Source organism: Protopterus annectens, chromosome 7.part0 (genome assembly GCF_019279795.1).
Source record: "Protopterus annectens isolate FY-2018-M chromosome 7.part0, PAN1.0, whole genome shotgun sequence".
Classification (NCBI taxonomy): Eukaryota; Metazoa; Chordata; order Ceratodontiformes; family Protopteridae; genus Protopterus; species Protopterus annectens.
Window position 1 is genome coordinate 1,956,408,923 of NC_056739.1, and position 14,179 is coordinate 1,956,423,101.

A 14,179-nucleotide genomic window follows, 5' to 3' on the forward strand; every position below is an offset into this window, starting at 1 on the left:
CGGAGGTCCAAGTAGCCGCCTCAATAATGTCCTTGGTTGCCACTCCTCGTAAGAAAGCTGTGGTAGTGGCTGTAGCCCTTGTAGAATGAGGTCTTATGTTCTGTGGAATTGGTTTTCCATGGTAGGAGTAACAGAATCTTATGCAATTTCCTATCCATTTGGAGATTGTCTGTTTGGAAATTGCTTTTCCTTCCCTTCCTGTTGCATAGGCTACAAAAAGCTGGTCAGTTTTTCTGTTACTTTTGGTTCTGTCCAGGTAATAGCGTAACTGTTTGTGTACATCCAAGGTATGCAGCATTCTTTCCCCTCTGTTTTGTGGATTGGGAAAGAAGTTAGGTAGGTGGATTGCCTGGTTTAAAGACACTCTGGATACCACCTTAGGCATAAATGTAGGATTAGTTCTCATGGACACCCTATCTTGATGGAAGATTAGGAAGGGTTGCACTGCCATTAAGGCCTGTAGTTCCGAAACCCTCCTTGCTGAGGTAATTGCCAGTAGGAAAGCAGTTTTCCATGACAGGTGTTGTAGATCTGCTGTTGCTGCTGGTTCAAGCGGAGGGTGTCAACTTTTCTAGCACAAAGTTCAAGTCCCATGCTGGTAATGGTGGTTTCCTAGGAGGTTTTACATTCTTGATCCCTCTGAGGAACTGCCTGAGTAGAGGATGTGAAAAGACAGGTGGATCAAAGCTGTATTCTGCTGAAATAGCTGATGCATGTATCTTGATGGAGGAATAGGACAGGCCTGTATGTATAAGCTCTGCCAAGTACTCCAGAATGTTAGCAATATCTATGTTCGACACATCTTTTCCTCTTTCAGTACTCCAAATGACAAACCTTTTCCATTTTCCTGCATAGTTCCTTCTTGTTGAAGGTCTGCGGGCTTCAAGGATAATGTCTTTAACCCTTTGGGAAAGGTCTGGGTTAGTTGCTGCTATGTGATGTTCCAGGCAGTCAGTTGCAAGTTTTTTAGGTTTGGATGCATGATGTTGTAGTTGTTCTGAGTTAACATCAAAGGCATCAGGGGTATTGACCACATTTTCTCCCGAGACATGCTCCTCAGCAATGGGTACCAGTGTTGTCTTGGCCAGTTTGGAGCTATCAGGATTATCCTTGGACGTTCCTCTTTGATTTTCAGTAGTACCTTGTGCATCAAGGGAAGAGGTGGAAATGCATATGCTGTCAGGCCTTTCCAGCTGAAGGATAGAGAGTCCACCTTCCATGCAAGTGGGTGGAATGTCCTTGTGCAGAATTTTTTGAGCTGGTGATTGAGTGGGGAAGCGAATAGATCTATTTGTGGTATTCCCCATTTCTTTGTGATGGCCTTGAAGATGTCCGGGTGTAGCATCCATTTGTGAGCATCCGAAGTGGTTCTGCTTAACATGTCTGCTAGAGTGTTCTCTTTTCCCGGTACAAATATTGCCTGTAACTGGATGTTGTAGCTGAGAGCCAGATTCCAAAGGTCCAAAGTCATTCTGCATAGGGGGTATGAATGAGCGCCTCCCTGTTTGTTGATGTACCACATGACTGTGGTGTTGTCTGTCCTTATCATCAAATGGCCTTCTTTGAGGAATGGTCTGAATTTTTGGATTGCCAGTTTTACTGCCAGCATTTCTTTTTGGTTTATGTGCAGGTGCAGCTGGTCCTGAGTCCACAATCCTTGTACGCATTTGTCCAGCATGTGCGCCCCCCATCCTAGGTCTGAGACGTCCGTTGTGATGGTTTGGATTGCTCGAAAGTTGTGGAAGGGTAAGCCTGGGTTTGACTGGCATGCTTGAGCCCACCATAGGAACTCCTGTTTTAGGCATGGGATTAGTGGTATTTCTGTTTCTAAGCTGTGCCTGTGTTGAGACCATAAATTCTTTAGGTACCACTGTAGCTTTCTCATATGCAGTCTGGCATATGGGACCAAGATTATGCATGATGCCATGAAGCCCAAGGCCTGCAGAACTTTTCTTGCTGTTAGTTTGTTCTGCTTTGTTAATGCCAAGAAGTAAAGAGGGAGCTCTTTTTGTTTTTCTGCAGTTAGGAATGCCATTTGTTTTACTGTGTCCAATTCCGCGCCCAAGAATGTTCTTGTTTGGGATGGTATCAGCCTTGACTTTTTTAAATTGACTGTGCATCCCAGGGCTTGTAGCAAGTAAATGACCCTTTGTAAATCTGTTGTCAGTTTGCTTTTGTTGTCCGCTTGTAACAGGCAGTCGTCCAGGTATGGATAAATTTGGATTCCCTGTACTCTGCAGTGAGCGATTACTGATGCCAGGCATTTTGTGAATACTCTGGGCGCAGTAGATAAGCCAAAGGGCAATGCTGAGAATTGATAATGCTCTGATCCTGCAAGAAATCTGAGGTATCTTCTGCAATTTGGTCGAATGGGGACGTGCAGGTATGCCTCCTTGAGATCTAGAGTTACCAGCCAACACTCTTTGCCCAGCATGGGAAGAAGTTGCTGTAGGGTCAGCATTTTGAATTTTGGGACAATGATGTATGTGTTTAAGATGGACAGGTCGAGAATAGGTCTCCAACTTTTCTCTTTTCTTGGCACTAGGAAGAGTCTGGAGTAGAATCCTTTGCCCTGTTACTCTTTCCACAGCTCTCATCTTTGTTAATTCCGCTATCTGCTGCAGAGCTTCTATTTTTTGATTTGGAGGCAGGTTTGGCATTCCTCTTTTTACTGGTAAGGTGTGGAAGTGGAACCGGTAGCCTTGGTCTATGGTTTGCAAAATCCACTTGTCTTTTGTGATATAGTGCCAATTTTTCGAAAATAAGGCTAACTTTCCGCCTAATGGTGCTGCTATTTGCTCCCTGGTAGGCGGAATCAGAGCCAAGTCACTGTGATTGTCCTGTTGCAGTGGCAGTGGTTGTGTCTGTGCCTCGGTTATTGCCTTGCCACTGTTGTCCTCTGTAGGCACCTCCTCTGGATTGATTTCTGCCTCTAGAGCGTCTATTCCTGCTCCTTTTTTTCTTCATTACCTGCTGGGCAGGTGTACCAAATAGACTGGCCTTATCCATAGGAGCATCTAATAGCTTTGCTTTAACATGATCCGGTAAGACCTGTTCTTTCAACCATGCATGCCTTCTTATCACTGTGCCAGTCATGGCTGATCTAAATGAAGCCTCCAGTGCATCATAGCCACATTTTAAGGAATGGTTACTAACCTGTTGGATGTTATTCACCATTTCTAATACATATTTCTTATCTAAAGATTCATTAGAGGACAGTTTTTTAGTTAACTGATCGAGCATAAACTCTTGGTATTGGATCATGTGAAACTGACAGTTTAAAGCTCTAGCTGAGAGAGTAGCAGAGGTGTAAACTTTTTTCCCCATCTCTCTAAGGACCTGGATTCCCTTTCAGAAGGAATAGGGTTTTTTGCTGTGGTCGAGGCTACTGCCTTAGGCCCCTGGGATATAGTTTCGGAGTCTGCAAGTGGGGCCTTGTATAGGTGGTGATGAGTGTCTGGCACCCTGTAAAATCTATCTGGTTTGGCAGGGGCTGGAGGTAAAGAATCAGGAGCAGTGCAGACATCATTAAATGCATCATCCACAACAGGCAGAACAGGAGGTATAGCTAAGGGCCTATGTTGTGGTAAGTGCAGAAAAGTCCTAAGCCTTTTTCTTGAATCTGAGAAATCTTGTCCCTGCCACTGGAATTGTTCTCTCATGGCATGTAAGGTTTCCCCAAAGGAAAATTCCTCTGGTGGAGAGGCAGCTGGAATGGATTCTTCAGCATCGGAATCTTCATAAGTAGAAAAAGGAGCCTCTGGCTGGTCTGTAATGTCTGAGTCTTCCGCAGAATCATCAGAGGACACTGGCACGGGGGGCTCTGCTCTAGGTCTCTTTTCTGGGGGCTGAGAGGCCCTGTCTGGGTGAGATTGGGATCCCCTAATTAAGGATATTAAATCTTCTGCCAGAGTAAGCATTTGTGAACTAGAAGTGGGCCTGTGTGAGGGGGGTTTAACAGGCATTGATTTTGCAGATTTGGCTGCTTTAGCCCTGGCAAAGGCCTTAATAGACATGGCTGCAGGAGGCCTAGCAGCACCACGTGCTGGGGTAGAGACATCCAAAGGGATGGTGTCTGATAAATCACTAGGAACCACAGTTGTAGGCAAAATTTCTGAGGCCGATTCAGGTAAGGTAGCAGGAGCCTCAGTAGTAGTCATGGATTCGGCTGACGATTGACCAGTTTTCTCGGTTTCGGCCGAAACCGAGACACTCGCGGCTTGCTTAACCGTGGTTTCGGCCCAAACCGCGGACCGTGAGTGTCGGTCTTTTTCTTTGCGTTTTTTAACAATTTGGGTAGTCGGAGGATCCGACGGCATAATGTACGCAAAATCTGAGCCGAAAAACTGTTCAGCAAACTCCGACCGACGCCTAAGCGTTCGTCGGTTGAATGAAGCACAGGCGAACAGGCTGCTACGTCGTGGTCTGGGCCTAAGCAAGGCAGACAGTAAGAGTGGAAATCTTTATGAGGTATTTGTTTCCCACAAGTTAAACAGTTATTGACTTTTTCTGACATCGGCTGAGGCAAGAAAGAGTCCCCAACGGGGTACTTAGCTTTTTAGAAGTCTTCGAAGTAGTATTCGGTAGTAGTAATCTCTGGATCTGACCGACCGGCACTTGCGAACAGCTTCTGCTTCGGGCGCCACGCGGCAAGAAAGACTGAGGAAAATGGCGTCGGCTGATGCCTTTATACCCGAAGACCAGCAGAGATGACGTCGGGTGAAGTGCGACATCAGCCGAAGCCGGACCCAGACTTTGGAATCCGGCCGACCGAAGGGCTGCCTGACGACAGGACAACCCATTTGTTATGACTGCAGATGCATCCGTGAAGGACATCTAAGAGAGATCCAGAAACAGAAAATCTTAAGAAGTGCCTAAAATTTAGACAAACAGGACTGTAATAAGCATCTTTTAAGCCTAGGATTACTAAAAACTCAGATGAGAAAGAAGGGATAAGGGGTTGTGGAGTGAAAGTTTGAACTTAGACACTGCCTTGTATTGGTTTAGAAAAGAAAGATCCAGAACTTGTCTCCAAGGCATTTTCTTTCTTTGGCACTAAAAATATTTTATAAATTTTTTTTCCCAAATGGGAAGGATGAACTGTTTCTATTACTCCCTGTGACAGCATGTGATGAAGGGCAGGAGGAAGCTAATGGTTTGGTCGTGCAGATTTGGAAGAATTCCCAAATGGTGGAATTTCTTCTCAGTACAATACGAATAAGCCTCAGAAGCCACTTGTCTGAACAGTCTGCCAAAGAAAGAAATGGAGATTTAGAGTTTTTTTTATGTTAAAAGGACTGCTGGGGTGAGATTTCGAGGTTGCAGCAAGGTTCTTTCCATAGTCATTTTGCCTTGACTGTCCTTTTTTCTGGGAGGTTCTTTTTTGAGCTTCCCTGGACTTGCTTTTTAACTGTCTGCTTGCCAGTTATTCTGCTGAGTCTGTTTATTTTGTTCCTTGCCAAAACTAGATACGGGTCCATAAAAATCCCTTAGAAAATTTAAAGGAGGAGGGCTGAAAAATCTGAAAGATTACCTTAATCAGCATACCTCTCTCATAACATTTTTTGATAACCTCTATACCACAGGGTCCAAAAATTAAATGTCTACACAAGAGAGAAAATTCAAATTTTTATTTTTAAATCTTCTGGGAGGATCAAAGAATGCAGCCACGCAAACCTCCTCTCAACACAGTACCAGTGGCAACAGCCACGGGTACAGTGCCAACAGAGTCGCAACGCACATTTTAAACAATGGAGCACTGAACTGAGAAACAGAAGAAGCTACACAACACAAAGCAGAATTTTCCTCACACGAGGGAACTGCAGATGAAACATTCCTAATACTTTCATGATTAGTCAGAATAAATTTAACATACAAGCCTAACCATTTAAAATTCTAAAAATCAAAACTGCAGAAGCATACACTCCTCTCCCTCTAAACCTAGCAACAGCTTTACCATTCTTGCCAGGAGAAGGATTAGAATTAAAATGCTTAGCAGCAGATGGATTATCTAAAGCTACAGCTGCTAGATCAGGTCTGAGATGAGCAGATAAAAATGTGAAAGACTGAGGAACTTCGGACATTCTGTCTTTCTTATGTGCAGTAGGCTGGCTATAAGGGAAACCACTGGTCATGGCAAACGCATCCTCCAAAGCTGACACTCCCTGGACCAGACCGTCAATACACCAAAAAGGGGTGCAACCATACCAGATTTGGTCCTCACTAATATGGGAGTGCTGCACACTCCCTACTGTAAAGCCTTCCCTGGTAAGGTCAGACCACAAAATGGTCTCCTTTTGGTCTCCTTTGAAGTAAAAAAAAAAAAAAAAAAAAAAAAAACCTGGATCCTCAGCTAAACTGGGAATATTCAGGAACTATACTAAGGCTAACCTCCTGCTACTAAGTGAGAACATGGCAAAATTTCAAGCCCCTATAAACCCTGAGAACACTTCTGCCTATGCAGAACTGTTCACAGAAATCCTGTACAAACATGTTAATAGCTGCATAGAGGCAGCTGTAACCACCAGGAACAAGTACAGAACTAACTCAAAAAACAAGCCACCCTGGTGGAATCACAAAATCAATCGATGAACAACAGGAGGAACAAAATCATGGCAAAAATTAGGAAGTGCAGCACCCAGTGGGATAAAAGCACTCTCACTAAACTAAACAAACAACTCAGAGCACAAACTAAGTCTACCAAAGCCAAATTCGAGGTAAGTTTGGCCTCCCAGGCCAAGGAAAACCACAAAGCATTCTTTAGCTATGTCCCCAACCTCAACAGCAATACACAATTGTGTGCAGAGCTCAATGTAAATGGAGCCACCTATACTGTGCCAGAAGATACAGCAAACCTCCTGGCTGATAAACTCAGCTCCACCTTTACTCCTCTCTCCCCCTCAACCTTCTCTCAGGACATATAATCAAATATAACTCCCTCTGCTATCACTAGGGAACAGGTCTTTAATGCTCCCTCTAATACCAAGAACACTGCATCAATGGGTCCAGACAACATCCCAAGAGACATTCTAAATAGCATGAAACATGAACTATCAAGGCCTCTGAAATTACTATTTAACTGAAGCCTCTACACAGGCTTCATGCCTCATGAATGGAGAAAGGCAACAGTCATCCCTCTGCACAAAGGTGGGCCATCTACAGACCCTGGAAACTAAAGACCCTTAAGTCTCACTACTCTTATATGTAAAGCCATGGAAAGAATTATCACGGAGATGATCAACATAGATATATTAAACCTCCAGACACTGGACCTAACCCAGTCTGGTTTCGTAAAGGGCAGATCATGCCTACTCAACCTGGCGGACTTCTTCGAGAAGGTCACCAAAGCAATGGATGAAGGCAAAATCGTTCACACTGCATACCTTGACCTGGCCAAGGCATTTGGCGCAATACTCCACTCAGGCATTTTTGACAAACTCAAAAGGTTAGGTACAAACCAGTATGTCACCCAGTGGATAGCTAAATGACTCACACTCAGGACACAGGAAGTTGGAATTGGGAATCTACAAAGAGACCAGTCACAAGTAGCATCCCCTCAGGGATCGGTCCTTCTCAGAAGTCAAGGCCAATGTCAGTGGTCTCTGGCTGACTAAATTTGCAGATGATTGCAAAATAGGAGCAGTCATTGAATCTCACACTGACATAAATGTTCTCCAGGAGGGGCTGACACAGACAAACAACTGGTGTCAGTCATGGACTAAAACTAAATGCCAAGAAATGCATAACAGTATCCTTTGGGAAGTCATCCATCCCCGATAACTATCATATTGACAACACACCCCTTAGAGCTGCTGAGTAGTCAGGGACTAAGGGACACACACACAGATAGTAATCTGGCCTTTGATCATCACGTGTCTACAGTGGTAAGGAAATCATTCTATATTGCGCAACTTATAAACAAAGGTATCCCATCTAAATCCAAGAAAGTCATTGTTCCATTGTATTTGGCATTCATCAGACATATCATGGAGTACAATGCCCCCTTTGGTATGTTCCTAACCAGGCATATCCAACCGGAATGTTTACAGAGGTTCCTCACTAAAATACAGGGCGTAAGTAACATGTCCTATGCAGACTGCCTCGAGGCCCTATCCCTGTATTCTGTCTCCTACAGGCTTTTAAGGGGAGATCTATGCCTTTCATACAGGGCACTGTCGGACCCCACTCTGATGGACCTCCTGCATCTCCACAAAATAAACAGAACCAGAATTACCCGTTCTAAAGGCTTAAACCTTGCTTGTGATATAAATAGGACCTGCTGGAGAGATAGATATGTATCCCAGAGACTACCCCATCTATGGAACAGGCTTCCCATCCATGTGAAGCAGAGTTCCTCCCTAATCCAATTCAAGTGCAGCTTTGACAATTGGATGGGAAACCAGAAATTCATCCCTGGTTTGGCACCTATGTCTTTGCTGCAAACAGGTAACCTGTAATTGGTTCACCTTCCAGGTCCATGCTTACACTTATCAAGGGTATCAGAACTTGTCAGAGATTTGGGATGCATGGCTAGGCTTAAAAAGGCCCTTGTAGTTGTTAGCCTAGTAAACACCTATGAACCTGACAGTACTGGGGGATGGGTGAATGTTTTTGGAATTCTAGTTGCAACAGATAGGAATGAAGGTCAGCAGGGCTAAGACAGAATATATGTGTACAAATGAGAGGGAGGGTACAGGAATGGTGAGGATGCAGGGAGTAGAGTTGGTAAAGGTGGACGAGTTTAAGTACTTGGGATCAACAGCTCAGAGTAATGGTGAGTGTGGAAGAGAGGTGAAACAGAGAGTACAGGCAGGGTGGAATGGGTGGAGAAGAGTGTCAGGAGTCATTTGTGACAGACGGGTACCAGTAAGAGTGAAAGGGAAGGTCTACAAGAGGGTAGTGAGACCAGCTATGTTATATGGGTTGGAGACAGTGGCACTGACAAAAAGGCAGGAGTCAGAGCTGGATGTGGCAGAGTTAAAGATGTTACGACTTGCACTGGGTGTGAATAGGATGGACAGGATTAGGAATCAGTATATTTGAGGGTCAGCTCAGGTTGGACAGTTTGGAGACAAAGCAAGAAAGGCAAGATTGCGTTGGTTTGGACATGTGCTGAGGAGGGATGCTGGGTATATTGGGAAAAAGATGCTAAGGATGGAGCTGCCAGGTAAGAGGAAAAGAGGAAGGCTTAAGATAAGGTTTATGGATGTGGTGAGAGAGGACATGCAGGTGGTTGGTGTAACAGAGGAAGATGCAGAGGAAAGGAAGAAATGGAAACAGATGATCTGCTGTGGCGACCTCTAACGGGAACAGCCGAAAGATGATGATGAGTTGTAACAACTCAGTATTTTCTGAGACTGAAAACCCAGTGTTCTCCCACAGAAAACCTTGGCACATTCTGGAAATAGTCTCAGAGAAAAGAGAATCCCTCACAGGGAGATTCAGATACCATGTTTTCAGAGTCTGAATCAGAAACATGACGAGAAAAACCTGTATCTATCCCTTCACATTCCTATGCATATTAAATCTCTTAAATCTGTTCAGGAAATGAAGAGCCCCCTTCTCTTTTACCAGAAACCACCTATAAGAAGGGTCAGTGGCCTATACAAGACTGAGTCAGATCCAACTACTCCTGTCTAGTGGAACTGGTGCAGGAGAAGCTAAATGCACACTGTTTTTAAACAGGAAAGTTGTGACAAACAGGTTTAGTAATGGTAGCAATAGCATCACAGGGATGGGAACAACATTCTGGTTAAGCAGTGGCAATTTCCCTACTTCTTCTACTATGGCCAGAAAAGAAACAGTGCCTCTCCCTTGCCCACTGACAGGTCCCTAAAAGCTGCAAAGGACATGGCTAACTCCCAGTCCATAGTGACTGTGTGGACATCAGAGGAATGTGGGGAAAAAGATGAGTATTCTGAGGAACTAGCTTTGGCCACAGCAGAATCACCCACCTTCAGTTGAGGCAAACCACTTGCCTGCTGTAGTGGCAAAAGCCATTTAGTTAACTTTTTCTTTTTGCAGCTGAAAGAAGGACCAACCAGTACTTTGTTCCATTGTCAAGCCAAAAATGGTGCTTCTTTCCTGTGGGTCCGAAGCACCACAAGATGGTAAAAATAGAAAGCAGCTTAAAGCTAATCCCCCCCCACACACACACACGCACACACACACAATGCACAGTAAAAAGCACTTCAATACACTTTGCCAGCCCCAAAAAGTATAATAAACACAGTTTCTCCTCAGAAAAAGTAGTCTCACATAGTTTTAAACAACTTTTAATTCCACAAGAACAAAAGTGCCCTCCAATTTAAACGTACACTAAAGTTGCATGACTGTCATCAAAAACGCATTGCAAGCTTAAAAATACTTTTTGTAACAGAAAGCAAGATTAAACCATAAAATATAAAACATTTAGGGTTTTTCTTGAAATGGAACTGATCTGCCCAGCAAATGAAAAGTGCAGCCAGTCAACCCTCAAAAGCCTTGAGAAGAAACTCTCTTTGGTGTTAGGAAAGCTCTGAAGGGTTTGGTGCCCAAACCTGTCTTTCTGTCAGCTCAGCTCGACCTAACAGTCTGGGATTGTGAAAAGTGCATAGAAAGATTGTCTGGCTGTTATATCCTTAGTAGGATACCAACTATGCAGTTTATGATACTGCAACAGTGATCAATAGGATGATCATCTGCAATTACAGTTGTGGAATCTACAAACCAATGCCAAAGGAGCAGGAGTGTTCGGCGGGCATTGCTGTTGGACAGAAGGACTGAAGAATGTCTTAAAACAGGCCATCTGATGAATGCAGTAGCAAAGACAATGCTATCTGCTGCTACAATATTAATAAAAAGTGTAGGTTACTATACTTTATAAAGCTTTATCAACCACATATCTTTCCTTACTTCTTTCTTTCCTCTGGGTCAACAGGAATAGCCTTATGGAAGGCATCGAAGTCCTCCTCATGCTGAATGATAGATTTTGCATTGAGCTGTACACCGGAGATTTTTATTGTTGGGCCCCTTCTTTTTCCAGGTGGCTTTCCTTAAAGATAAAAATTATACATTTTAGAATGTTTTTAAGATGATGAATCCAAATGAAAATCCACTTAAATAATGCAGTACCAGTCCTAGAGGAACAATTATGCTTAATATTTCAGCATAAAATAGCACCCAGGTTTAGGAAATAACACTACTGTACTGAAATATCAATCTTCTAAACCTGCTTCAGTCAATTTAGGGGTTACAGAGGGCTGGAGACCCTCAATGCAACTAATGAGTGCAAAACATGAATTCAGTACCAATCAAGGATCATAAAAAGCACTTGGGAGTGAATATATTGTGGGAATAAGACAGGAAAAATAAATTCTGTATTTACTATAATGACATATCTAGGTGATCCAAATCCATCATCTTCAACCATTAGAGTTTAGTGTCAGGGTCAAGTCAAACTCAGCACTGAGTCGTTACCTAAACATCCAATACCACCTCAATCTCAAAATGATGTGCTGTCCATCTACCTCTACCATCTAAGGATTGCCACTCGAAGGTAAGCAAACCAAACAACTAAAACTTCCATATACACAACATAGAAGCCACCATTCTTCAGGCCTCACACCACAACTAAGACCTCATATCACACATGTAGTTGGGAAGAGTATGTTGAACAGGGCAGACACAGATCACCTAGATTTACTGTCAAGGTAAAAATATAACTTTAAAAGTAAAGTGAAGACAGTTCAGTGCCAACCTACAGAAAGTTTAGTAACCAGGAACCAATTAAAGGCACTTGTGAAAACCAAGCAGAATGCAGATGTCACATAAAAGGTGACCATGTCCCTCACCTTCAACCTTCAGGACAGAGTTCCAAGCTCAATCTCGTCATTTAGAATGAAATAACAATGTTTATGGATGACAGTAGCCTCAAAAGGAGACCTAGATGTACAAAACACATCTAGCTTAAGACAGTCTTGTTAACATATGCAAAAATGAAGCTGTCCATGTTAATTTTTACAAACATATTACTGAAAGACGGCATTAGAGGATACAACTGCTTGGGGAAGTGAACAGCAGGTTAAGGTGGAAGAGTTTTATTACATTTTTTCACAAGAAAACTTCATGCATTCTTTGAAAACCAAAGACATAATGTTCCTTTGGAGACCTCATACCAGTTTCCTTGGACTATATAAAGAAAACAACTGGAAGTCTTTCTGATTTTCTAGAAGATCCCCCTATGGGACTTGCTCAATGGCTCACCTCACTCTGACAAACTGACTCATTATCTTTCCAGAGTTGACAGTCTAGCATCCCCAAAATGGGCATCATTCTTCTGCCTCTTTATTCCTATCTTTGGGAAAGCCTTATCAAATCATCAAGTTCTTTGGAAGGTGAGAATAAGAGGTTATGCTGCAGAGCAGATGTTGGTTCCATGCAGTTCCTCATCACATCTCATCAGGTAAAAGCCTTGTGGACTCATAAAGGCCGTCTAGTCAGGGAGAGACATACACACATCAACATATCTACCTTTTTTACTTAGTGGTGCCTTAGCAGCACAAACCTGTTGGCCTCTTCCATCAATGACTATCTACCCACAGGTGGGTGCCACTAAAATGGTGGGCTTAACTACCTCCATTCTCCAAGGATTAAGACTGATGCTGTCAGCTTCTCCAGCTGTTTCCCTGCCTAGTTCCTAAACAGCCTGTGCAACTAGTAACAAGGGAGTCACCTGAACCATAGGGCATCATCGTTCTATGCTATGGCACCAGTAATCATTTCTGATTAACTTTGGCCCGTTTAAGCAGAACAGCAACAATCTATGAACATTTAAATCATCTAACAGATACTCTCCGCTGTTGAGTATTCCTGAAAAAATACAGGAAGATTAACACACCGATTCAAGCCTTTTGGTATAAATCTATAACTAGATCTCAACGACACTATCTTAAAATAAGATTAGCAGGCAGAACAAAGACACAAATGCAGAAATTCCTCTAATGGAAGTAAAAGCTACCAAAGCAATGTTTTCTATTATATTATGTTAATGTTTTGCCTTGTGTGCAATCATTCAAAAAGAGGTGCAGTGATTATTTCAGTCCCAGGAAGCAACAGGATACTTTAAAGAAGGGCAAAAAGATGAGAGGGACCCTTTAAGAAAAGTCTTACAAACCTTAAAAGAAAGTAGAATGTTCAATCACACTCCTTCATAAATTTGGATGCAGCAGACAAAATGAACTGTAGAAAAAAAGAACTCTGTCCTGTGTCAGAAAAGTAAGAAAGGCAATCCAAAACATCAAAAACAGCATCAAAAAAGGAGTCCAGTCCATTAGCAGTCACACACAATGCAACTCTATTCTACGTGTCCTTACATGCCTTTCTTGTGCAAAACCACTGGGCAGAAGAAATGATCTGAACCATCATAGGAGAGTACAAAATATCCCTGATCATCAAAACAAAATAAAGCAAAGATATCCCCGAGAAGAACTTCTGAAAGGAAAATGCTACTCATCTCTGTTCCATCACTACAGACTTCTGACCTAATCTGACAGCTGATTTTCCCCTCAACTGCAGTATATTAATTCATGTTTTTCCCAGTCATCGAAATAAAGCACAGGATTTCAGATGTTTTCATAAAAAGAATTTATGTACTTACCATAACGTTCTATCTGTGTTGTCCATTTTCATTCTTCCTGAATCGACAGGAAATAGCTGCAGGGTCAGAGCTTGGATGGGTTCAGATCCTCGGCCATTACACTAGCTTGTGGCGACCAACAAACTCTCAAGCTCCTTTCCTACCCACAAATCACTAAGCCCAACATCTCTCAGATCCTACTTACAGCTGGACAGAGCGAGAAAAACCATAAAAGAATTGCCATAACAGGAGTTCAATTAAAGGGACAGGATGTCCCTAATAGTCTCATTCCTCCAGAAGTCATTTGTGAGAAATGGAGGGTGGGAGTTGAAGAATGAAAATGGAAAACACATATGGAACATTATGGTAAGTACATAACTTCTTTATCTGATGTCAATTTTCATTCATTCCTCAAGGGTTGGGACAAAGTCGCCAGCTACATGAATTCCTGGGGGGGATTCTAAGGAAGGATATTCCTGAGTATGGTTGAGCCAAAGGCCGATCTTCCCCTCGAGACCAGACATACTTTGTACTAAGTGATAAAGGTATGAGGATCTGACCAAG

At 43.0% G+C, this 14,179-nt stretch overlaps 1 protein-coding gene across 3 annotated transcripts in view; it reads right to left on the reverse strand.

Annotated features, from left to right (window-relative positions):
* The window catches only part of CHD2 (chromodomain helicase DNA binding protein 2), a 3,702,317-nt gene that overhangs the window by 756,174 nt on the left and 2,931,964 nt on the right, over nucleotides 1-14,179 (reverse strand). For all 3 annotated transcript variants that reach the window (XM_044078379.1, XM_044078380.1, XM_044078378.1), the window contains one exon: nucleotides 10,894-11,032. In XM_044078379.1, the coding sequence (XP_043934314.1) occupies nucleotides 10,894-11,032 (139 nt within the window). The remainder of the gene's footprint in view (nucleotides 1-10,893; nucleotides 11,033-14,179) is intronic.